The sequence below is a fragment of the Gallinula chloropus genome (genome assembly GCF_964237585.1).
Source record: "Gallinula chloropus genome assembly, chromosome: 3".
Lineage (NCBI taxonomy): Eukaryota > Metazoa > Chordata > Aves > Gruiformes > Rallidae > Gallinula > Gallinula chloropus.
The window spans coordinates 97767201-97792991 of record NC_140087.1 but is presented as its reverse complement, the minus strand read 5'-3'; the positions used below and the strand labels follow the sequence as shown (position 1 = coordinate 97792991).

At 42.2% G+C, this 25791-nt stretch overlaps 1 protein-coding gene across 1 annotated transcript; it reads left to right on the top strand.

The window, feature by feature from the left end:
• Positions 1–4038: 4038 nt before the first annotated feature.
• LOC311189500 (elongin-A-like) lies at positions 4039–23543 on the top strand (the record flags this gene model as incomplete). The annotated part of the gene is made up of 11 exons (XM_084261163.1): positions 4039–4116; positions 10973–11029; positions 11931–12043; positions 13681–14383; positions 15806–15905; positions 16743–16916; positions 17515–17612; positions 18401–18581; positions 19086–19209; positions 23173–23291; positions 23426–23543. The coding sequence occupies 11 exons, from the start codon at positions 4039–4041 to the stop codon at positions 23485–23487; spliced, it is 1809 nt and encodes a 602-aa protein (XP_084117289.1). The 3' UTR covers positions 23488–23543.
• Positions 23544–25791: the final 2248 nt, after the last annotated feature.

Here is a 25791-nt window from a genome sequence, read left to right as displayed (position 1 = left end):
GTGCAGTATAGAGACAGCCATCTTGGGAGGCACTCCTCAACATCCCAGTGTATCATTATTAATGCTGACACAATCAAACATATCCCATAGTTCTCAAACTTTGGTTGTACATTGGGGCAAAACCCATGAAAACAGTAGATACTCGATCTTCAAGACCAGAGGATGAATGATAGCATACGTGGCTATTACACAGCATGCAAGCTGGTCTTGGAAGGAGTCATTCTCATTTTCTATTAATTTGCACACAACAAAGTCTTTAAAAAAATAAACAGTACCAGGATTATGTTGAAAATAACCTCTTGACTGATTATTTCCTTTCCAAAGGCATAGAAATTAATTGCTAAAAAGTATTTTGATATTGACTGAAGTTCTTGCAATCAAGTTATGAATTACTTTCTCAGTTAAAAAGAGGGTAGTACATTTTTTGGCAGTATCTTAAGTCGTCCAAGATGTATCCCTTAAAGGTATGAGTGAATTGTGGGAAAAAACTTTTTAAATTGCTCCATTATCAATGTGGTCTAAATGACTAAAGACAGTATTATCAATCCATGCACCAGTAGCAGGTAATGTAGTAATGCTTTAACATTTTTAGGGGAAAAAAAGTGCAAATATTTCAAGAGATTCGTTCTCAGCCCAATAAACAAGAATAATAGTAGTTAGTTATTCCATGTGCATGACCCAGAATCAGCAAGATGGTAAATTCTTGTATCAGTGAAGATGGGCCTTCAGGCAATTATAAGCATCTCTTCTAATCCACACACAACCATTACTGAGCTTTTTCTGGAAAATGTAAAACCTTTTCTTTGAAGTCAGCATGCTCTGATTTGTTGGTGGAGCGCAAGGGTCACAGCCACGGCCACATGGAGAGCCACCTTGGTCACTGAAAGAGCTTTACAAAACTCAAGCTCAGCTTTAGATCGTGACTGCTTTGTTTGCTCTGAGCCTTTTGTGTTTACTTGACCAAATACTACGCACCACCAACGCCCGTATTTAGTTCACTACGCTAAACAGTTCTGAAAAATACCTTTAAGTGCATTAATCTGAACGTGCTGAGCAAGCACGCCAAAAAAGCCCTTGGGAAGGCTGCAGCTCCTCCTGCAGACTGGAGACGCTGTGAAAGCTTATTGAATTCCAGCGGGAACTGCAGTCCTTCCAATAAAATGATGGAAAAGAAACATGTTTTATTTCTAAGCTGCTGAATAAATGTATAAACAACTACTACTGTGCTGGATGAAATGCAAAGGCCTTGATTTCACAGCAGGTGGCTTTGAGGAACTGTGTTCAGCAAGACACCCAGCCCCAGGTGGGTTGCTCCGACCTCCCCCACGAAGCAGACCTCCTTCAGAACTCCCATCACTGGCTCCCACTTCACTGCCTAATTTTGCCCAGCCAAGCCTCTCACATTGATCCACGCCCTGAAACCCTTGCCTTTTTATTCTCCTTTCCTCATACAAAACCTATTTCTCTTTCTTGTTTCACTCTTTCCTCAGAAACTCACCAAACACTGGCAGTAGAGACCTCCCGTTTGCAAACCTTGGAGCAGAGTCAGTGGCACAACACAGCTCTTGAGCATGTAGTGACAGAGCAATTATAGGATCTAGATTTTTGTGTATGGCAACCCTGCTACTTCCTAACAAGGGTCCCACATCAATGCCAAACAAACAAATCCTTTCTAGCAGTCAGCATCAGCCAGCAGTTTTGAAGGACCAAGAAAGCTTGGAATTCTCTCCTCTGCAAAAGTTATGACAAGCAATATAAGAAATGCTGCAACTGGACCTGGGCAAGAAACATTCTTCTAGTTCTAAGAAAGTTTTAGAGATTTTAAATGTTTTCTTCTTCTCCGGCATAGTAAGTTTATAATTATCTGAAGCAGGGAATGCAGGGGGAATCAGCCAGCCCCTTTTCAGTGGTCTGTGGGGATAGGACAAGGGGCAATGGCTGCAAGTTGGAGCATAGGAAGTTCTGCACCAACATGCAGAATAACTTTTTCCCAGTGAGGGTGACAGAGCCCTGGGACAGGCTGCCCAGGGAGGTGGTGGAGTCTCCTTCTCTGGAGATATTCAAGACCCGCCTGGACGCCTATCTGAGTGATATGTCCTAGGGAGCTGCTTTGGCAGGGGGGTTGGACCCGATGATCTCTTGAGGTCCCTTCCAACCCCTACAATTCTATGATTCTATGATTCTATGATAAAAGCATGATCTTACAGAATAATTGGAAAGAAGTGCAGCAAGGAAATTTGCCTCATCCCACGACCCCCAGAAACTTGATAATGAAGGCTTTCAAACAACATATGGGAAAACCAGTTCCAATCGCATAATCCATGTGACAATCTGAGCCTCAACTTTCCCAATAATAGATGACTTTAACCACAATGCTGGCGTGGGCTGAATCTCATCCAAGATTTCTTCTACATAAATGCTGCTTTGTGTAAGTTATTTCATACTATTGGCCCAGAAAAAAAAAAAGAGCAACCAATTGTGGATGGCAAATTTTAAGGAAGGGTTGATTAAGTCTGTACACACTGTGCAGATGAGTTAAACATTTCGGTAAAATAAATGATGAGCATGGGAACTGGAGAATCAGACTGCAATGGGGACCTCAATTTGTTTTTCCATATCCAACCTTAGCACTCTACCTACTGTATTGCCCTACCAGCTATTTTAGGTTCTCTACTGATTTGCTATATGCTGTGCCAAGCTGTAATAAGATCTATTTTGCACAAGTTGTAACCCTAATGTGCAAATACCAGATTTTTGCCTACTTAAAATTACCCTGTGATTCAGACTGGACAAACTCCTTTTAACTCTTCCCCCAAACACTGTTTTAAAGAGTGAAAGGTGGTCTATATATCTATTTTAATTCTATCTATATTAACTTCCAAGGAAATGCTGTAAGCCCATAATTTTTTTTTTTTTTTAGGAAGGGCTCATTCAGTTTGGAGTCCTTCAAGCATGAAGCATGTGCTCAGCCCCAGCAAGCTCCATGGCAGATCCTGTTTCAGCTATGCAGTTTGCTCAGCATCAATAAACAATTCCTTGCCCTTGCTGAAAGTTGCAGGGCCCCAAAGTGCTCTGCCCCCCTTAAATAAAAACTAAAAAAAAAAAAAGAAAGAAAGAAAGAAAGAAAAAGCATTAGCCATCTGCTGTAAATAACACAGGTCAGAAAGAAGAGGATGTTCACCTCAGCCTGAGCATTGCCTTCACCTGCAGGTAAGGCCTGCAGTAGTATGCCAGTGGGCACCAGTCACATGGCTTCATGGGCTTGGCACTGCTGCCTTTAACCTAGCCATTGTGCTTCACGGCCACTAAACTGCCTTATGGCCACACACAGGCAAGGGAAATGCCACGGACCTTCTAATTACCCACCAGACAGGCATGCAAGTCTGCAGAAGCGAGTGCCAATGACTGCTGCTAACCGAGTGCCTTGTCCTGCCTGGGGCGAGCCGGGGACACAGGCCCCTCCAGAGGGTGGCACGGCCTTACTGACAGGCCCACGGGTCTTGGGGCAGGCTGCTTCCCTCCCAGCCCTACCTACCACACAGCATTTCTGGATAAAGCTGACAGAGCTAGAATGAAGAAAAGCAGGTAGAAAAAGTTGTTAGTAACCAACCAAGTCAACTGCCGTCATTAGCATCCGGGCAGGGAAGAGACGCTTCGAGCCGGGCCCTGCCTTCGTCAGACCCGGCTGCCTGCACCGCCAGTCTGCAGGGCCGCCTGGCCGGTGAGCCCCGTCCGTCCATCAAACCCCAGGGGAAAGCTCAGAGGTCGGCCCGGGGCAGCGCCCGGCTCGGGGAAGGTGGGGCGGCAGGAGGGTGGCTCGGATGGGCTGAACACGCGGGGGCAGCTGAGGAAACACAGGGGCATCGCCAGCAGCCGTAAACGGACCGCCGTGGGCCAACGGCCCCGAGGCAAAGCACGGCCGCTTCTCGCCGACCAGCAGCACCACCTATGGCGTAGCAGGCGTTGCTACAAGAGGGAAGGGCGGGGGGCTGTAAGGCCTGGGCGGAGCAGGGTGGAGCGGACAGGGAGTCCGGCGCCATGGCGGAGCAGCAGAGCGCCGCCCGGAGGGTGTTGGAGTTGAAGGAGCGGTTGGGCTGCGAGCAGGAGCCTGCGGAGGTACCCGAGCTGGCTCCGGCGGGCGAAGGCGGGCGTTCTCCCCAGGGGCGCCAGGAGGCTGTTTGATCTCAGTGTAGACTATGTTATATGTTTATGTGTATATATGTAACGCAGAGTGGTGGTGCCGGCTGAGCCCCCTGGCCCTCGCCGCGCTCAGGAGACCCGGGACCGCTGCTGGCTCCTGCCGAGCAGAGAGAGCCGTGTCTGAGCGGCGCCGCTGAGGGCGAGCCCCTGTGTGAGGCTGCGGCCCGGCGTCTGCCTTTCGTTTTCCTTCATTACCGTGGCCAGGCGGGGTTGAAGGAGGGCAGGGAAGCGGTTATTTCCCGGGCGGGTAAGGGCCGAAGCTTTCTGTGAGTGACCAAGGGGTCAAGTGAGGAGGAGGAGGGCTAGCTGTTGTGTGGCTGAGTCTGGCCGTGTCTTGTCAGCCTGGCCAGAAGGTCAAAACGGAGGAGGTGAGGTGCAGGTCTCTGTGCTCATAAGAGCCCTTCTTGGAGGTGGAGGTGTTTCTGCCTTGTTGTAACAGCACCAAGCAAGGGGGACAGGAGCTGTCACACCCTGCGTTGTTATTCCCGGTGCGAGAAGAACAAAGCTGCTCTTATCTCTGAACGAAATTAAACAACCTGATAGCTCAGTAGCTGCAAGGACTAGATAAGGAATGCTTGAAGCGAGCAAACATCACTGGGGAGATGGATCAGAGCAGCTTACAGAAGCTGGGCTTGACACTCTCAAGGTACCACGAGGCAGCAGACAAGAAGATAAGCCCAGGCTCTGGAGTGGGGGGAACAGACACCCCTTGCTTCCCGAGCAGCAGCCTGGACTCTGAAGGAAACGGAAGCAAAGCGCTACGTGCCAAATTTGGCTTAGCGTTTCATGAAGTAATAAATCACATCTGACTGAAGAAGGTGTAGGCAAAAGGGTGGTTTGGTTGTTTGTTTGGGTTTTTGGTTGGTTTTCTTTATGGTTGAATTCAGCTTTTACTATACAGGGTTGCATTTGCCATGATAGATTTCGAAGACGTTGAACAGTGATAGAAATTTGTGGATGTATTTGGAGGCAGAGGGCGGCAGTAAAATTCAATCTGTATTGTTTTCAGTAGTTAATGACTTGAAAAGCTTAGTTATTAATCATACCTACTGTGTGTTTTCAAAGAGTGTGTATGCATATATAAGAAATAGTGATTTTTCTAGCCAGTAATGGTTTGTCTCCCTGAATACCAATGCTGTAGGCTGTATCTGTCCAAAATGCAAATATCTCTGCAGGTGCTTTTTCAGATGTTTTAATGTGCAGTTCAGTAAATCTTAAACTTCTTCATGTGCTACAGAAGTGATCGGATATTACAGTCTTTGAATTTTTTTAATGCTTGGGGTTGGCATTGATGTACTGAACAAGAGAATGAAAGGGAAAAGAAAGAAAGAAAGAAAGAAAGAAACAATTCTAACATTAATTAATTTGTAAATGATCCCCAAACAATAAAGCATGTTCAACTGAAGTGAAAAATGTGGATAGGCCTGGCAGATTTGGTCCTGTTAGGAAGGAGATGCACAATTTTTATGTGATATGACTGCAAGCTGGTGCTGCATAAAATGGGACTAATGGTGGTGCTGCAGCACTTCTGTGTCCCTGGGTAAAGCTGTCTAGTCAAATAGAAACATTTGCAGATAACAGGGGCTGAGGAGTGGTAGGGAAGTGAGGTACTGATAGCTGTAAATTGGCAGTCATGAAATGCACTGCTAATAAAAAGTAAACCTAGCAATAGAAAATATGTTACCGTGCTTAAAGGCAAAGAGGAAAGTTTTAGGTACGTGTGGAAGGAATAACAAATAAATGTTAGAGGTGTATGTTGGTAAGTGTTGGTGTTTCAAATACTTCTGTTCCATACTTGGGAATAGTGTTTTTCTTGGCTCTTTTTAATAATTGCCAAATACTTTGTAATCTGATGATGTTCTGCATCTTTCATGGTTACTGATTGTTTACGTCAAAAGCTGCTTAATATGTGAGGTTTGGTAGTTACCCCAGTGAGTTTTCAGAGAAGTGACCGAAGAATGAACAGAACTAATGGTTTAGGTACTGATTGACCCTTCATGTACTAAGGAAGCATGACAAGAAATAAATACTGTGCTATTGTCTATACAGGTAACTGAAATAGTCTTCATCAACATTAATCATGAAGGAATGTGTTCAGCAGTTGTATGACATTGTGTATAAGATGCAATTCATGTAGAATTAAGAGATGGTGCCATGATCCATGCCACTCAGTGAGAGTTTCTGTAGATATGTACTGCCAAATTTATTTCAAATTATGTTAATCTGACACACTTCTAAGTACATGCAAGTATCCTAAGGCATTTGACTTCTGTATGATGCTGATGACAGTAGCAGTTTTATGGAACCTCATGCAACAAGTGGAGTGCATTTCAGTTGCACTCACCAAAAATAAGCATGAGATCGCAATAGAAAACCATGTTAATTTGTGGGTTTGGTTGTGGGTTTGTGGTGTTTTGGGTTGATTTTTTTGGAGGGTAGGGTGGTTTATGCATCTGTGTTTGACAGCAAAAGCATTGTAGGGCAGTACTACAAATGGAGAGACTTCTAGAAACCAACTTTGATCACGTGCTCTGCTACATTCATTTGAGCGACATGCATTTTAACATGGCTGAGTGGAAAGTCACAGCTAGGAGCTATGAATATGGGTCACTCAGGATAGGAGACTGTATTTTGGAAAGCATTGACTCAGAAAATGATTCGGAGCTCTGATGTATGACCAGTTGAGCGTGAAATTGCAGTACAACACAGTGGCTTACAGAATAAATGCTCTCTTTGGGTAGCTTAGCAGGGTTATGTTATTACTGCTGTATAGTATTAGGCGAACAATTACAGGAATATTATGTCCTGTTCTGGGGATTGTTCTTAAAAACAATTCTGGCAAGCTGGAAGAGATAGTTAAGACAGCTTGAGGAAGGCTATAGCTCTGGCTAGTATAATTTACTGAAACTAGAGAGCCAAGGTAAAATATGTGATTACTGTTCACATTTCTGTGTTGCATAAGAAGTTTGGAAGAAGATTCCTTTATTCAGCATACAGATGATGTGAGACTGAGTTGCTGAAAGCAAAACTAGACAATTTTTTAGGGTTTTTTTTTTTTTTACCAAGTGCTTAGGAATGGCTCGCTTGGGAGTGTACTGGGGTTTTCTAATGTGCTATCTTCAAAGTGCTGGTATTCTTTCAAATGAGCTGTCTAATTCAGAGATATTATGAACCTGATGTGGATTTACAACTTGGTGAAATTTCATGAGCTGTGTTAGAGGAGGACAGAATATGTAGTTATAGATATCCCTTTGAGAGTGATGCAGCTAGTGAGTGAGGGAGAAGAGGGAAGGAGAGAAAGCAAGAAGACCTTATAGTGTGGTGAAAAACATTGAATAAATCCCTTGACCACAGATGAGCTGGGGACCTGTTAATGGGTCCCATCCTTTCTGAGGGGGCCTAGCTCAGCCAGGAAAAGTGAGGTGGCTGTACAACACTCAAAAGGGAGGCTTGAGCAGCACTGGTGCAGTGGGAAGAGGCCAAACTCAGTGCACCTGGCGTCTCTTGTTATCACTTTGCTTTCAGTTTTGACTCTGGAAAATTTTGTTTGCTCACGTTTCTTACTTGTTGTTCATTATCTTTGCTCTCTGCTTCACAAATACTGGGCAGGCACTACACTCTCTCCTCCCCATCATCTTGGCTGGCTCTTGCTTCCATTGTCACTCCTGTGTTTGTCTCTTGCTACTATGTGTGTGCCAGCTCTCAGTTTGTCTCTGTTTTCTGTTTACGTTCTAATAGGTATTGGAGTTTGGTATTTGCGCTTTAAAAAGCGAACAGCCTCTCCTAGTCTTCAATAGAGAAATCAAAACTCTCCAGCAGCTCTTTCTGTTGCTGATATTTGTCACAAATTACATTTTCTTTCATGATTGTGGCTGTAAGTCTGGTTTTAAGTGCCCTATCTAGTTGGCAGTGTCCCTGCTCACTGCAGGGGGTTGGGCCAGGCGGCCTTTACAGATCCCTTCCACCTGATGCATTCTGTGAGCCTGAGGTGAGCGATTCCTGCCGGCTGGGTGCTGCCATTCACCACTCCCAGTTCCCACAGGAGGCACATGGGCTGCTCTCTCCTCTGGTAGTCCTGTAGCTGACAGCTGCCCATCTCACTGCAGCCTACTCGGCTCCCTGCTTTCCAGAGACCGGGGCTGCTTCTCCTGGAAGAATTGTCAGTGTTTGATCAATGCTTTCTATTTTCTTATGGAACCTTCTTGTTTGGCCTCATTTGCAGAATGTGAGAAACATTTCAAAAAAGGAAAATGAACAGTGTGGTCTTTGGTTGAGAAAACTTTGGTATTTTTTTTTCTGTCATGAAAACGTGTTGACTGCTCTCAGACATGCTTGTCATCTGGGCACTTTTGTAATTTAGCCTGTTGTTTTGAAGTTGTACAAACAGTAATTGTCCGCTTCCTGGATCTGTTCTGAAATGAACTCGTCTCCGTGGATTAACTTAGTCCAAAACACTTCAAGAGGAAGTGCTCAAACCCTGTGTTCTCCTTGCAATTTGATGAAAACATTTTTTTAGTATTCTCCTGTGTGTAGGATTGCCTTTGGGCTATGGGATTTATTCCCAGTAGCATGCGCTGCTTGAGTAGCTAGTCATCCTATAAAGCACAGTATATTTCCTCAGCAATGGCTATGTCCTTTTGATTGCTAAATAAATTAAATGAATAGGGACGTATTTTTGTTTAAATCAGATAATTAACTAACCTGACACTGATAAAATAGTTTATAATGATTGTGATTTGTTTTACTGAAGTCTTCTTGCAACATGCTTCCTGAGGAGGATTATTTAGAGGATCTTAAACTCATAAAATATGTAGTGAAGTGTCTGGAAAAACATTAAGCTTGTATTGTCCTGAAAAGGAAGGGTTGTTCTGTTAAGATGAAACATTGTTTTGACTTCATTGCATTTTGTTAACTCAACCTGCTGGTTCAGGGAGTATCTTGTCTTTGAATAGGAGATAAGCAGAACTTGACGTGGCTTTCTTATTGTTTCCAAAGCTCTAGTCAGGAAGCTTTTTTTTGTAGGTATCCTGCCGTTTTGTAGTTACCCACACTCTTGGGGAGAAAGCTGGCTTGTTATCTCTGGTGCTAGGTATATCTTTCACTGTTAGAGTTTTTCTCATGTTTTCCCAGGCTGTGAAGCATTTGTCCTCTGCTTCTCTAAGTCTCAGAAACACTATTGCAGGGTAGATAGTCCACTGCACACCATGAAATTCAGTGTAAGGTATGGGTTTCCACTACTAATGCGTTATAGGAACAATGCAGATAAAAAAAATCCCCCCCCCCAGTGCTTTTTATAAATTTTGTAATTTTTTTTGTAAATTTGTCAACTGTATTCCTGCAATTGCAGTTAGAAATTATCCAAAAGCATGATTAGTATTCCAGGCTTTGTGAAAGGCTTATGAAAGGCTGTTAACTTCTGTTCCATGTTAATTCTGTCATCTACATATCTTTTTAGAAGTTTGTGAAAGATAAAGGCAAATTGCTTGTGTATGGCCAACTGCAAGACTGGTGCACTGTATAGCCACTGCTGAAGAATCACAGAATGGTTCCAGCCACCTTTGCAGGGACACCCTCCACTAGACCAGGCCGCCCAAAGCCTCATCCAACCTGGCCTTGAGCAATGCCAGGGAGGGGGCAGCCACAGCTTCGCTGGGCAGCCTGTGCCAGGGCCTCACCACCATCACAGAGAAGAGGGTGTTTTTTTCCTAATATCTAATCAAAATATACCCCCTCATAGTTTGAAGGCATTATCCCTTGTATTGCTGCATGTCTTCATGGTCCCTCTCCAGCTTTCCCATAAGGCCTCTTCTGGGACGGGAAGGCTGTTACAAGTTCTCCGTGGAGCCCTCTTTAGACTGAACATCTCGCTCTCTCAGCCTGTCCTCACAGGAGAGGTGTTCCAGCCCTTTGTAGTCCTCCTCTGGACCCATTCCAACAGCTCAGTGTCTTTCTTGTAATGGGGACCCTGGAGCTGGATGTAGTATTCCAGGTGGGGCCTCACCAGAGCAGAGGAGGGAGGTGATTCTCCCCCTCTAAACCTGCTGGTCACTGCTTTTGATGCAGCCCAGGGTACAGTTGACAATTTTACATCAAGAAATTGTGTTATATTGAAAAAATATTTTATTCTGCCTATTAATGGTACTGCTCTGTTATTAAAATGCTTCTTATAGGAAGAATAGACATTTGGTATTTGAAAAATTCTTTCCTGCTCTGATGGAAATGTTGACTTCTGTAACAGGGGTGCATTTCATTGGTGTGAAAACCCCCAGCTCTTCTGGCTTGAGCTCTCTTTGTTAATGTACAAATTGCAGTTAAGTTTTCTAAAACCTCTTTTTTTGCAAACTGGGCTCCCATCAGCTCATTTCTCCTTTCTTGCCCTGGAATGAAGGAATGGTGCTGCTGATGGGGATGCCTGCTGCTTTTTGCATGGTGGTTCTGCATAATGCAGCTTTTCCATCAGTCCTATGACAGATGAGGAGTGTGGCCATATATATGTCATCTGTACGAGCGTATTATCTTTAATGTAATGGTAAATTCATACCTACTGGGTTTTCTGGTATTAGTGAAACTGGGGGGTTAGCAGAACTGCACTGGTTTGCTTCAAGCACAGCCCTGATGTGCAGCAAAGGAGTGTTTACATTTTCCTGGTGTTGCCAGATATTCCTCTTAACTCTATGTAGTATTTTTGGATTAAACATGTGAGTGCTGATGACAAATGAGTATTCTTAAGTTCTACTCTGGTTTAAAAAAAGTATCTATTGTTTCCCTTCAGATTATAGAAACACTGAAGGTACTACAGGGTTTGGATATATCGCTGGATGTTCTAGTGGTAAGTGACCAATAATGTGTTAAGCTCTTCCATAGTGAATTACTGTGTAAATGCCAGGGCTCTCCAGCCAGGGAAGCAGTGAATACTGTTGCATTTTGTAACTTGGGCATATGACTTGACAAATGCAGTATTATACTGACAGTGACACAGCACTGAGCAGGGATCTGAGCACATAGAGAACACTTTGCTCCTCAGACTTGGTTTCTTCTTACTGTAAAGTTGCTTTCAAGTCAGTGCTTAAGATAAACACGGATGACTCATTCTTTAGGTGTGCTTCAATAACATAAACTCAGTAGAGCAAGATTTGAAGACACAAAGGTTATATGAAGGTAACTGTATTGGGGAAAAATAGAAAATGACAGGTTTGGAATGTCAAGGTGGTGTGCCTTTCCCCTCCCCCACCCCCACCCCCCCCTCCCACCCCATGGCTGAGACTTTCAGTCATACGAACTCTTCTCTGACCTCTCTAGACTAATCCTGCTTGAGGTGCACTGTAGATTAGAATGTGTCCATCATGTACACTCTTTAACTTGGTAAAATGAACCTGCATAAGCCTAAAGGGAATTTTGAATTGATTAATCTAACTCACTGGGGCAGTATGCATTTTGTGGGCATAAGCATTGCAGCCAAGTGAAATTCCTGAAATACATACATTTAATGGAGGAAAATTGCTTCTCTGATTTTTATGAATTAAGTCTGCATTTTATAACCATACTTGGTTATAAGAATTACTACTTCTTCAGTTCTGTTTGCAGTATAAAGAATGCACTTATTTCTTTAGCTGCCATAAGACTTTTCTGACTACTAGGCTAATACTGTTTGTTGCAGTTTTGGAGAAGGTTTTATTTGGGATAATTGTTATGACTTATTTTGTCTATCTTTCTTTCACTCTTTTCAACAGGAAACTGGCATAGGCAAAACAGTTAATAGTTTTAGGAAACATGCCACTGCTGGGAATGTAGCTAAAACCCTGGTAAGACAATGGAAAAAACTTATTCCTCCGGAAAATAAAAGGTATGTGTGAAAGAGTTAATTATACTGTGATATAACTCCATAAGATACAGCTTGGAAAGCTTAGGGAAGTGGCATGACAAATACACATAAGGACACATGTATCACTTGAATGGAAGAAATTAATCTTTCTTTTATAGAATATCAGAAAACAAATAAGAGCAGTAATATTGGTCAGCCAACCAGCATGCAAAGACTTCAGCTACCTTTTTTGACAAGTTCTTAAAATCATAGAATGTGTTAGGTTGGAAGGGACTCTAGGGGTCATCTAGTCTAGCCTCCCTGCAGTAAGCAGGGACATCTTCACTAGATCAGGTTGCTCAGAGCCCCATCAAGCCTGAGCGTGAATATATCCAGGGATGGGTCCTCCACTGTCTTTCTGGGCAACCTGTTCCAGTGTCTTACCACCCTCATATTGAAGAACTTTGTCCTAATATCCAACCTAAAATCTCCCCTTTTTGAGTTTGAAACCATCACCCCTTGTCCTACTGCTACATGTCCTCGTGAACAGTTCTGTCCCAGGTTTCTTATAGGCACCTTTCAGGTTCTGGAAGGCTGCTATAAGGTGCCCCTGGAGCCTTCTGTTCTCCAGGGTGAACAAGCCCAACTCTCACCATGTCCTCATAGGAGAGGTGCTCGGGCCCTTTGATCATTTTTGTGGCCCTCCTCTGGACACGGTCAAACAGATCCATGTCCTTGTGTTGAGGGCTCTAAAGCTGGACACAGTATTCCAAGTGAGGTCTCACCAGCACAGAGTAAAGGGGCAGAATCCCCTCTCTCAATCTGCTGGCCACACTTCTTTTGATGCAGCCCAGGATGTGGTTGGCTTTCTGGGCTGCAGATGCACATTGGTGGCTTGTATCCAGTCCTGCTTATATCAGCTGGGACCTAAGCCAGTGATGGGTGATGCTGTGTACTTCCTCAGGGAAGCAGGAAGCTTGCTCTTTTTTCCCAGTGGTTAAATGAGGCAGCTTTCCAGTGATTTGATTGTACAGAGGGCTTTCCTGTAATGTTCTTGACAGAGAGGGGCTTCCAATACTGGAGGAGTTGCACTGAAGGGATGCAGTTCATTCTCAGAATGAAGCAGCTATCACTGTCATGGTCAGGCAGACTGTGCTTTAGATAAATTGTCAGAGGTCTGCAAAACAAGGCAGAAAAAGCCAAATATATAGATTGACTAAATAGTACACTTTAAATCTGAAGCTGTTCAAACAGGAGAGTGAGACACCAGAACGGGTGAGAAAGCAAACCATAAATGCTAACCTTTTGTCATCTGTATCACCTACAAAGCATGTCATAAGTTCTCTGTCTCCTAGTTATTTCAAGTACTACATCTGTTACCATGTGTGTTAGATACCACTTTTTTTAAACACATTATAAGCAAATAGTCCAGTCAATTGTCTTGCTGTCAGTTCTTGTAGCAATATTTAGCGGTGCTGGACCCAAGAGCTGTGGCTCTGGAATTCTGTACTGATGATGGAAGAATAAGAGTAGAGCAGAGCACCATTCTGTGGCTTGTAAAATTATGACACATGGTGTGATTTAATGTTTTTAGTTTTACTGATCTAGGGAAAAAGATTGTTAAAGAACCTGGCATCAGATGTATCATGGGATGTGTTTTTCGTTTTTGTGTGTTGCAGTGGTCATGGAGGAAGAAAACAAAACACTGAAAAAGAAAAAGATGAGTCAAACCCTCCAATTTCCAAGGAGATTAAACCTTTGGTGGAGTCCAGAGCACCTGTACTGTCTTCCAGAAGATCCAATAGTGTTCCCACTTCTGAAGAGTTAAATAAGCAGCATAATGGTGGTGGAAAGACCCACCAAAACAGAGATTTGGAATCTCAAAAAGAATGTGACAATAAAGAATGTAGCAGAGATGGTTCTAAGCATGCTTCCCAGGGTGCCAATCCTCAAGCTAAAGAAAGTAACTTCAAAGAGAAAACCTCCACAGACAGCAAGAAAGATTCAGAAAAGCAGTGTTCCCCTGTAGCCAATAAAGATTCATCATCCCTGAAGGAAAAGCCTAGCAAGGATGCTTCCAAACAGAGAAGTCCTAGGCATGTGAAGAAACCAAAACAGAAACTTGTCATAAAAAGCAAAGCTGAATTATCTAGTGATGAGGAATTTGAGCCCCCTACTATGTCTTTTGAATCTTACCTTACTTATGATCAAGTTACCAAAAAAAGAAAGAGGAAGACTTGTTCTACAGGTGTACAGCCAAAGAAGTGCAGTGAACAGAACAGCTCACTACCACACAAGACTTCAAAATTCTCTCACACAAAAAAGGGAAGAGAAGATGTAAAAAAATGTGAGAATGATCAATTAGAAACTCCCAATAAAAAGGTAAACCAATATGTGGTTGAGATAATAGCAAATAAACTGCAAATGAGTGTTTTCATTTAATATTTTCAGTGAAATTCAGCTGTATTTTAAGTAACAGATTGCATGGCTCTGACATACCAGCTGCATTGTGGTTGCCAATAATTCCAGTAATGGGGGCAAAAAAATGATTGTTTATTGCATACTACCAGTATGCAAATTGGCTTATCCTGTGTCTTTAGGAAGATTTTCCAATATGACATCAGTTTATCTGCATCAACTAGTCTGCTTTTCATGTGCAAACTAAAGGTCCTTTGGAAAGGTGCCCCCTTCTTCCATTCTTGACCAGCTGATTTGTGGCTGTAGCAGCTGCTTCTATAGAACACAGTGGGTTTGTCAGATGCTGTGGTTCTGTAATAGTGAACGTTAAGGTCTGCAGTGGAACTGAGCTTTATTTTTTTTTTAATGCATGAAGTAAGCTACAGCATTGCATATAAAAATAGCTGAGACATATTTGTAAAGTGAAGTGTCCTAGTCACTTGAAGGGAAAGAAGCTTAAATAGCTCCTCTGAGCCGAGGTGTATTTAAACATGTGTGTTAATTCGACCTTTTCACTGGAGGCCTTTTGTGCATTGGGAATTAGAGGTCTCCTCAGTCTTTTATCTTTACTGTGATGTGAAAGCTCCGAGCTTTATTTGTTGTGGAAGGTCTGCAATCTGAATGTGGGATCTTTTATCCCCGATGGAGAGAGGTTTGTGTATAATATGCTAGCATAAACTGTTTCAAGATCCAGGATTTTTCCTCAAAACTATTAATGATACTGCAGTGGAGTTCAGGGAGATGCAAGTTTTGGGCTGTTAGGCCTGGCTTACGATCAGAGGACACCTAATACCCAATTTAGATGTTGCACGTAATGCTGAGTATTTGTAGGGACCTGTACTTATCAGACTGCTACATCTTAAAATCCCTTTTAAGGGAGGATCTGGAAAATCATAGGCTAAATGGCTTATCGAGCACAAGACCTGATAGTATCTGGTATGAAGCTGTTTCTTGTCTTTCATGATGGTATTTAATTGGCCATTTTAAACATTTAATTGTGGTTTTGTCATCTTGCAATTTTATTTCATTCATTGCATGCTTCTAACCTCAGTAGTAATTTACCTGAAAGCCTGTTAGCTGAACACTTCTACTCTGTTCTTTAATCTCTTTATGCACTGATTGCAGATATTCCACTAAGTTCCTTTTGTCATGTAGTCTTGGTAAGTAGAGTATGAAAGGGTATGCTGAAAAGTAATCCAGTGAGTAAATTTTAATGCAGAAAAGCAGTAATTCTAGTTACCCTAGTTAACTTTGGGGTTTGCCTAAGGGTGTGTTTTGTAGCTTATTTTAAGCCTCCATAAACCCAAATTTGTAATCTTGAAGCAATGTTTCCTTTACTGTACACAGGCCAAGGTGGCATCCCTCCAAGATCTTCTTAATACTCCACTGCCTAAATTTCTGACAGGCATCTCAATCTCATCTCCCACATATGCTGCAGACTTTAAGGGTAAGTCATATGCAAGGCTGATAAATGTAGAGCACTGCAGGTTTTTACAGCTCTGTGTGGAGATGTCTTTATCCCCTTGCCTGTCATCTCATCTGTCTCATCTCACCCTGCTCATCTGTCTATGGCAAAGAAACGCCTCATCTTTCTCATCTGTAGAAATCATGCTGAAGCGGAAAGGAGTTATAAAGGCTTCTGTCTTGCGGCTTCCTGAATGAGAAAATAAAGGTTGCCACAGATGTAGAGAAAGCATAGATCATGTGGTAGTTCTGCAGGCTCCATTTATCTTTACTCCTGTATATACCGTATAGCAGGCAAAGCCTTAGTAGAAATTAATCTTAGATAAAACAAATACAGGAAGCCCTAGGTGTACCTTTGGCATAGGAACTTGCTAGCATCTTTATAGGTAGATGACACAAAGTGCCAGTGGTTCCACTGTAGAGTCTTCAGCAGTTTCATCTCTGGTCTCGAAGCAACGCTGTTATTGCAGCTTCTGGCTTTTCTGGGATAGTTCAGGAAGATCAATAATGTGCTGTAGACTGTTAATGTAGTATTCTAGATGTGAAATAAAGCTCATACAGACTTGAGTCAAAATAATGTTTGGCTTGAGTTGGTGCAGTTCACCTACAACATACATACTATCTCGGTGCTAGATGATAATGAACAGACTTCTGTAGCATAAAGTACATGTGGAGGTACCAAACTGTGCTGCTGTAACTTTGTATTTTTAAAAAAAATATACATGTGTTCTACCACCTGTGTATCTCTGAAAGCTGAACGTTTAAAGCATTATAATATGTCAGGAGGTAAAGGAAACCCTGCCTGATGTTTTGTTTGCAGTTTCCCCAGCACCTGTTGTAGAAGTACCCCAGCAAGTCAGCAAGACAGCTCAATTCACAGGACAGAGACACAACTCTAAAATGCAAGTTTACTCTGGATCTAAAGCAGTCAGTCTTTCCAAGATGCTTACGCTGTATGAACAGTGCATCCGTGTGCTTCAGAATCATATTGATTGTGAGTACTTTAAGGGATTTTTAGCAGTCTGTGCCTGAAAGTGTAGCAGGCTTTTTTTTCTCTGTGACAACAACTGGACCTGCTAGAAGATACTGCTCTTTCCTGCTGACAGCAACTCAGAGCAGGTTGAAAGGCACTCAAAAATGGATTCATGGCCATGCTAAAATGTAGTTTTGTTTTGAAAGTGTACGTCTTTAAAGTTCTAATTTTAGTTAAAATGTTCCATAAATTTAAAGCCAAAAAGCTTGCTGATTCCCCACATCTTCCCCCCTGCCCCCCAGATGTTGGTTTGTATAAATTAGAATGAGCGACCAAGAAACTCTATATTTTTTTTTTTTTTTTTTTTTTTGCACAGGCAGAGAGTGATGCATATAGGCAAAGATAGGACAATTAGCTAATCAAAGATGCTTTCTCCATCCTCAAATATAACTGCCAGTCAGTGTGGAACTGCTGATTTATAAATATTCTCATAGCCTGACTTCAAAACATGTTCTTTTTGTGCTTGTTAAAATTGTATTTTTAATTTTCAATTGTTGGAGTGGTGTTACCCACAGAGTAAAATAAACGAGTTATTGAAAGTACTGTCCTCTTTTTGTAGTGCTACATGAAGTAGGAGGTGTGCCCTTTGAAATTCTTGAGCCTGTGCTAGCACGTTGCACACCAGAGCAGTTGTTCCGAGTTGAGGAATGTAATCCGGTAAATTCTGCCTTGTTGGATTCAGGGAACCACAGAGGACACGAGGCGTCTGTTTCTGCCTTCCTTGCACCCTTTTTGATGAACATTCTCCACGGGTTACACTGTTTTTATGTTTTGCATACTTATTTCTTTGAATTTGGCTGTCATTATCAAGCCTCCCTTTCTTGAGTGCCAGGACTCAGAGCATTTGGGAGAATTATTACTGATGACTAAGTGAAAGCTGGTGTGGGCAGAAAAGTATCTTGGCTTCTAAAAATAAGGAAAACAAGACTTCAGTGTTTACCACTGAAATAGCTGGGAAAGGCATAATGGAACCAACTGTTTTCAAGTTACAAACTGTTAAGGCTGCAAAGCATACCAATTGGGGAAATATCTGGGGTGAGACTTCATCTGTGTGGTGGATTTTATCTACTTGAGCTCTATGATGCATTTGGACATTGAGATCTTAAGTGTGGCACTTCAGTGCAAGCTGGCCATTTCTCTGCATGCCTCAAGCTGGTAGTTGGTGTGGCCTGAGCCTGTGCTGGAAATGCTAGTCTAGCCAGTAAGCATGGCTGATTAACTCAAATGTAGAGCTCTGCGAATTGAAGCAACATGATTTCTAAGCTAAAGTCAGCAACTCTGCATGGTGTTGCCATGTTCTGTGATGGGGGTAGCTGTGACAGCATGTGTGGTGGGATTTGTTCTGTACCTTTCTTCACTGGGAGACTGGGCTTTGTCTACAGGCTCAGCTAACAGGTACTCTTGATAATACTGCTTTGATTTAAGTTATCTTATGTTCAAACCAGACGTTTAAAGAAGAGTCTGACTGCTTGTGGAAGAATCACTGCAAGAAAGATTTTAAGAGTGAGAGCCCCCTGGAATGTGAGTCTTGGCGTGAAATGTACTTGAGACTGTTCAATCAGAGAGAAGAAAAACTGAAGATGCTTACAAAAAATATTCTTTCAGCCCAGTCTGAGAAACCAAAAGGTAATATATGTGGTTAGCTTTTCCACTTAGAAAACCCAGTCTTTTCTGCTATGCTTGGCACTTAGTATATTTAGTTCGGTGATATGTTTCCACTGAATGCTAATGCTGAATCTCTACAAGACATCAAGCAAGAATGCTGTTCCTTTTAATTACAAATTGCTCAAAAAAAGATGCACACATTATTACAGTATGGTAATTGATAGTACTTGCAGTGTACAATAGACAAATGTTACCTTACTAGTTAGACTGAGGATTCTAAGCAGCAATGTGAAGAGTACAAATGTAATCACAAATACAAAGTTGACATATATGAAGAAATACTGTATGCAGACTGCACATGATTTGCCATGGCTCGTTACTACTCTGGTACCAGAGTTTGCTTTTTTGATTAGGTTTTTTTTTCCCCCAATTTAAATTTAAACTGCCACACAACCATATCAACTGAGTATTTAACATAAAGGGCAAACAAAGTTACATATCCTCTGCTTCTTGCTTCTGCATTAGGTCGGCAAGTAAAAATGGCTTATATGAGCGGTGCGGTAAAACCACCCAGGAACGTTCGCCGACAGCAAGAAATCCATGGGACAGCAGGACCTGTCTCCCAGCTTCACCCCATAGAAAAGCGCAAGTGAGTGTTCTGCACGAGGCTTTTATTTTGAGTTTAAATGTCTTTTTTGAGTACAAAAGCCTAGTGGCAAAGTATTTCTGAAGTTACAAATACTTCTTTACTTTCCTTTTTTAAGCAGTTAGTGGCTAGAAATTAACGTGTCTGTAAGTCTTGGGCACTCCTCTGCTGTGTATGTGTTATCATTGTACATTTCTCCTAAGTGCCAGTGATCAGTTCACCCTTCCAGCTGGAGAGTGAGTGGATGCTGCTGTTGTTCTTTGCATTATGCTAATGCTGCTTATCCTGGGGAGATTTCAGTGGGTTGTTTGTGTTGTGGTTGTTATTTTTTTTAAATAAACCTGCCCAAGCAGCTTCACATGTTCCCCTGCTTTCATAAAATCCCAGTCAGCTGTCCAGAGTGATGTAGCTGACCAGAGTGAATTTCAGCAATTTTTAATACTCTTGATTCTGGGTTTCTGCTTTGGCAGCTTAAAAAAGCGTCTGGAACAGTATGTAGAGATAGCCAACGTTAATCACTGAAGGAACAGAAAGCTGGGGTTCCTCAAATGCTTCCTTTTATATAGCACAAAGCCTTTGTGATATTGTAGCTCAACAGCCATGAGAACTGAAATGTGATGTTTTTGCCAGCCTAATGATGCAGCCGTCCTCTTGGATAGAGAATTCAACTGAGATAAACCAGCTGTGGCACCAGCTTCTACCTCTTATGTACTTCAGCAGTCTGTCTCCACGTAGTTGAGGTTTTTCCTGTTAGACTATCTGTTCTTGTCTGAATGAGAAGTCAGGTTTGATTCAGGAGCACCCCATGGGTTGATGAGCCCACATGCTGGCAGCTAGGCCATAAAAGCTATGGATAATTGGAGAATCATAGAATAATTTTGATTGGAGAAGACCTTTAAAGATAATTGATGCCAACCACAAACCTAGAACTACCAAGTCCACGAACTCATGTTCCTAAGCACCAAATCTATGAGTCTTTTAGATACCTCCAGGGATTGTGACCCTGGGCAGCCTGTTCCAGTGATTGACAACCCTTTTGATGAAGATTTTTTTTTTCCTAATATACAATCTAAACCTCACTCTGGCACAATCTGAAGCCATCTCTTATCCTATCACTTTTTACTTGGGAGAAGAGACTGACATCCCCCCTACCTGGCTACACATGCTCCTTTCAGGTAATTGTGGAGTGTGATGAGGTTTTTCCTTAGCCCCCTTTTCTTCAGACTAAATAACACCAGTTCCCTCAGCTGATCCTAATACCTTGTTGGGGTAGATTAAGAAGCGATTGAACTTCACTCCTTACAGTGAAGTAACAATATATTTATTGATACAAAGTAGTTAAAGTCCGATGGTAAGTGAAACACTGATGTAATAAGATTTGGTGACAAGGTACACTTGGTTATTTACTGCCTGGAGGACAGTGTCAGACAGCTTATCATGGAGAGTCTCCCATTGAGTCATGAGGCTTAGAATGGACCCCCTTGCATTCTAAATTCCTTCTCAAGAGGAGAGTCCAGGGATGGCTGGATTCAAACTTAATCCCAGACTTTGTCAATGCTTTGTCTAAAGTATTTTTATTTTTTTATATATATGCAATCAACCCTTGTATCACTTAGCTAATATTCTTAGAGTTTCACAATTCACCTACCAAGTATCTAGTGCAGTTAAGATCCTCTCAACCTTGAGGAGTAACCTTGAGAAGCATCCCTGCTGCCATGTAGGAGAGGTCAGTGGGCTCTTGGGCTGTCCTCTATAGAGTAAGGTAATTGAGTAAGTCATATTTACGTAGCAGACACGTATTTGGTAGTTGGATGCTCAGTTAAACCTTGGCTGTAGTGTTGTTACCTGCTTCCTTGGCATTTGGTTCGAAGTTGAATGCAGCCATCTTGATGCCATACCTATTTGTGGCTGTAAGGATGAGGAGGGGAGCACACAGACATGTTCTGGTACTTGAGACCCTTCACCAGCTGCTTCTTTGGACATGCTCCAGCACCTCAACATCTTTTCTGCAGTGAGCAGCCCAAAACTGAACATCGTACTTGGGGTGTGGCCTCACCAGTGCTGTGTAATGGGCGACAGTCACTTCCTTTGTCTTCCCCCAGGGGTATTCATATTACCTGAATGTGGGTATCTTAAATCATGGTCACTTACTCTGCTGTGGCTGTTGGTGAGTGTGGTGCTCTCCCTTGTCCCCATTGCCTGCAGCTGTCCCCATGTTGGCATAACCACTTGGCAACTATCTCAAAATTATCCCTGGGGTGGGGGGAAGGCAGGGCAGTGGGTGGAACACTTTGCATTAATCTGAATTAGGGAGCAGTTATGCAGGCTGACAAATGTGAGCAGATAGTGACAGATAGCTGGGAACTGGGAGGATAAAAATTAAGCAGTTGTGAATGTGATGCAGGGCTTAGTACAGCCGAACATGTCAGCAAAGTAGCCTGAAGTTGTTTCTGTTCTCGTGCTGCAATGCCGGCAGTTGTGCCGAATAACTGTTCAGTCTGTGGTTATCTAGTTCACGTGCCTAACTGGTGTGGGTTTATTTGGGATTAAAAAAACCCCTACAAAACCATGGGAAAGTATCTTTTATGTTAATTTCAGGAGCTTGACTTGAGAGTCAAGCAGTCCTGACTTACTGCTCAAGATGGTGGTAGTATGAGGCAGGAATGAGAGCCTAGATGTAGGAGCTTTTTTAAAATCAGCTTTTACATCAACAATGGATTTTTTTTTTTTATAGCTGCACCTCCAGGTGATTAAGCTAGGAAGCTTATTTCTGAACTGTTGCTGTTCTTAATGAAAAGATAGTTCCGAGGAAGTAGTTTAAGGCACCTGAGGTTGGGCTTCATCTTTCAGTTGCACTGTGAGAACTTGTATCTCTGTTAGACCAGCCTTCCAGTTTAGGTGTTTCAAGTACAATATAAGTATCCCTCCTGCTCCAGTAATCTCTGGGTCACTAACTGAATGGTGTACTCAGAGCCCTGCATGTTTCTTTTCTTTTCTCAGGCATGATAAATTAGGAGGAAGTGCTTATGTGTGAAAGGAGCCAAGAGGTGTGGTTGCTTTGCCTTCTTGAGAAAAACAAGAGTTTTAGGCATGAAGAGTTTCACTTCATTGATTTGACCATGTCTTCTGAATATCTCATGGTTTTGCAAGTTCTAGAATTTGTACAGCTGAAATCTTCACTGAAGAAGCTGGTTTTGCAGAAAATCAGTGTCTTATGGCAGATGTGCCAATCCCTAGCAGGCTGCTGTTTGCAGGCTGCTGTTTGCAGTTCAGTGTGCAGTAGTATATGGTAACTGGCAGCAGATGCCAGTGGCTGGCTCTGAGGTGGCCAAGGTTGCTCAAATTGGTGACATCACGCTGACACTATGCTGTGTTGGTTTAAATGTCTTTAGCAGCAGGCATCAGCTCTGTATCTGTAACTGCCTCAGTCCTTGTCCTGTTGATTGAGGGTCCCAACCTAATATTTATGGTTATTGTCCCTTTTCCTAGACCTCCTTACTTTAAAAGTAGAACAAAAATCCCAACCCCCCACTAAATGATGAAAATTTGTGTAAGTTTACCCTCATTTTCTGGCAGAGAGCTAGTTAGCAGTTCAGACATTTTCAAAGAGGAAAATAAACACCAAGAGCGAAGTAGAACACAGGGCATTATGAATCCCAATGGCATTGCTGAACACTTTGATCTCTCACAAATTCTGGTAATTTAATTTTAAAGACAAATAAGATGCATCAAAATTGATAAATGGAAAATTTGTGCAAGAGTGGAAATGGATTAGATGACAACCTGAGGTTCCTTCTGACCAGAATTATGCTATGACTCTTGAAAAAATATACCACATACCTGTTGAAATATTTTCTTTGTGGTGTAAAGTATTAAATGTTCAAGTTTTTTCTTCAAAATGAGCCAAAGCATATGGTAGTTTCATATCAAAAACTAATTTTTTTTCATACTACTTTCTTTTAAAAGAATAAGGATTCCAGAAATCGGAGGCAGGTATAACACATCATCAAGCCTGATCTCTTCTAGCAACAGTGGAAGCTGTAGCTCAAGCACAATGACTCAAGATGGAAAGAAGCCTATCAAAAGTAAATGGAATTTCCTCAGATTATCAAGATAATTATTTTAACTTGCTAATAGTATGTGCTTAATATTATGGTGTCACCATTTTAAGTCAGTCACTGCTGTAATCCTAACTGGTCTGTTTTTGTTGTTCTTCAAGGAATTGCACCAATCATGAGGAAATCCTTGGAAGCATTGAAGAGTAAAGCTGGGCGGCGGTAAAATGAGGCTGCGTATCTGGAGCTTGTGTGACTGTCTGCAGATCAGGCTACAGCTCAGGAAAGTGATGTAAATGTAAACTCTCTCCAATTGGCCTTAATTGAAATAGGTATGGAACATTGCAAGGACAAGTGATTTGCAATAAAAGTTGAAACATCTGAATCCTTTTGATCCTGCTGCTTTCTTATTCATGAATGAGGAAGATTGAAGGTCAGTACACAGTAATGACAAGTCAGTTTATATGGACTCTCATAGATGCTGTCTTTATCCGTTTATGCACACGTTTGCATAAGTACAAATTTCATGGGAAGCAGTTATGTTGTGGGTATCTTTTGCCAAGGTTAAAGTTGTCTGATAGAAGTGGACACAAGGTGTACTTGGATACAGTTGCAAATTACTGAGTCTGGGAGCTCAACTTCTGACCTCCTGGAAGTGGCCTGCAAAACATCCTTACTCATCAGCCCTCTTACTTGATCTGGGCAATGAGCCCAAAGGAGAGGTAGGAGAAGAAAATGTCGTAAATCTCGAATTGCTTTTTTAAAGATGGATTTATATATTGGGCAGGCCATGACAGAAAATTATATAGTATTTAGGAGCTCTGTCTAATTAGGACACTTTTGATACAATAACTAAAACCAGACCTGTCACTGTATGGTACTGTCTAAAGGCATTAAGTCCTTGTGTAGGAGACTATTTTGAATGAGCAGAAGGGAGGGAAATCAAAATGTCATCAGTTTGATGCCATGGTCATCTTGTAGAGCTCATGCAGAATAATTCATTTAAGTTGGGAGATGAGAGAAAGCTTGTGCTGTATACTCTGATGGACTGCTCTCAGCCTGTTGTGAAGAGACATAGCTTGAAACCTTGAATATGAGCCTTTTGTGTTAAAAGTGAAAAAGCTATTTGGTCTTGAATAGCTGTCCTTTCAAGAGTTGGACTGATGCAGTTTGGGGTTGGTCTATGAATGGGTTTGCTTTTAGAAATGAGATACTTTTGTAGTTGCTTCATCTAAACCAGTTCACTTGTATGAATTGTAAGCCTGACTTTGCCTTGAAGGCATAGCTTACAAATGGAGGACTCTTACTATAGACTGCACTCAGCAGCAAGTAGGTCTTGTTTCTTCCTTTGTACTTCTGTAGGATTTAGAACTTCTCCTGAAGCCTAGGGTAAAATTGTCACGAAACCAGTTGCTGTCTCTTGGCCAAGACATGTCATGTGTAGATTTCCTCACCATCCTATAAATTTTCAAATTACAAAAATATATTAAAAATGGCATTTACAGTTGAGTTATGTAGTCACCCATACCTAACAGCTTGTGCTCTATTTATGGAAGGATTTTAAGTCAGCAGGCATGCTACTTTTGTGTGGTTTTTTTCTCTCTGCATCTTAGTTGCACTAAAAAGAATGAAAGATGAGAACAGGTGTGTTGACCTGGAAACTCTGTGGGGAGCTTTCTCTGGGATCAAAACAAGCATTGACTAGTGTGGTGTCTGTTATCCACATCTGTGAAGAATGCTCCTGGGAGGAGCCTATCTGAAAGGCCAGTGTACCACCCTTTGTCCATCAAACAGTTCTGGTCATCTTTGTAGTTGCTAATTGGTGGCTAATTCAGATGAAGGTTTAGTCTTGAATTGTTCAAGAATCCTGGGGAGTGTGTGTGTTTGGTGGTTTTTTGTGAGTTTGGTGGCTGTGGGGTTTTTATTTTTTGCTAAATCACTTTTGTTTGCAGTAATTGTTGATGGTATCCTTTTATGTAAGAAAAGACCAAGCTGGAGCTAAGCTTTCTGTTGGGCTCTGGCATTAGAGAACACAACTGTAAGCCCTCAGAGCAGCTTATAGATGACAGGAGTGTCCCCTTGAGAGACTGAAGGATAAATAGCTGGTTTAACTAGTAGTCTTGCATTGCTAATTGAAGTAGGAAATAACTCTCTTCCTACCCTTGACACTGATGGGGGAGCTGTATGGAGGGCAAATTTGACTTCAGGATTAAGTTGCTTTCATTTCCTCTTCTTGCTTTGTCTCACTTCAAAGGCTGTAGACTTCTCTCTGGTGAGAGATATGCTGAGGGCACCCGTGGGATCAAATTGTTTTCCTGACAAGCTCTACATTAGAGAGTACTGTAGACAAGCAAATCTCTTTACAGTAGTTGGTGCTATACACACTTCAGGGTAGGGGTTTTCTTTCACTTCAGTCGTGCTGTGGCTTGTTCCTATAGACTGAGGGCTCACCCTAGGCTTCGGTATCAGGAATGCTCTGGGAATGGATATCCAGCTCTTTTGTGAGGAATCCCATTCTTGTAGCTTGACA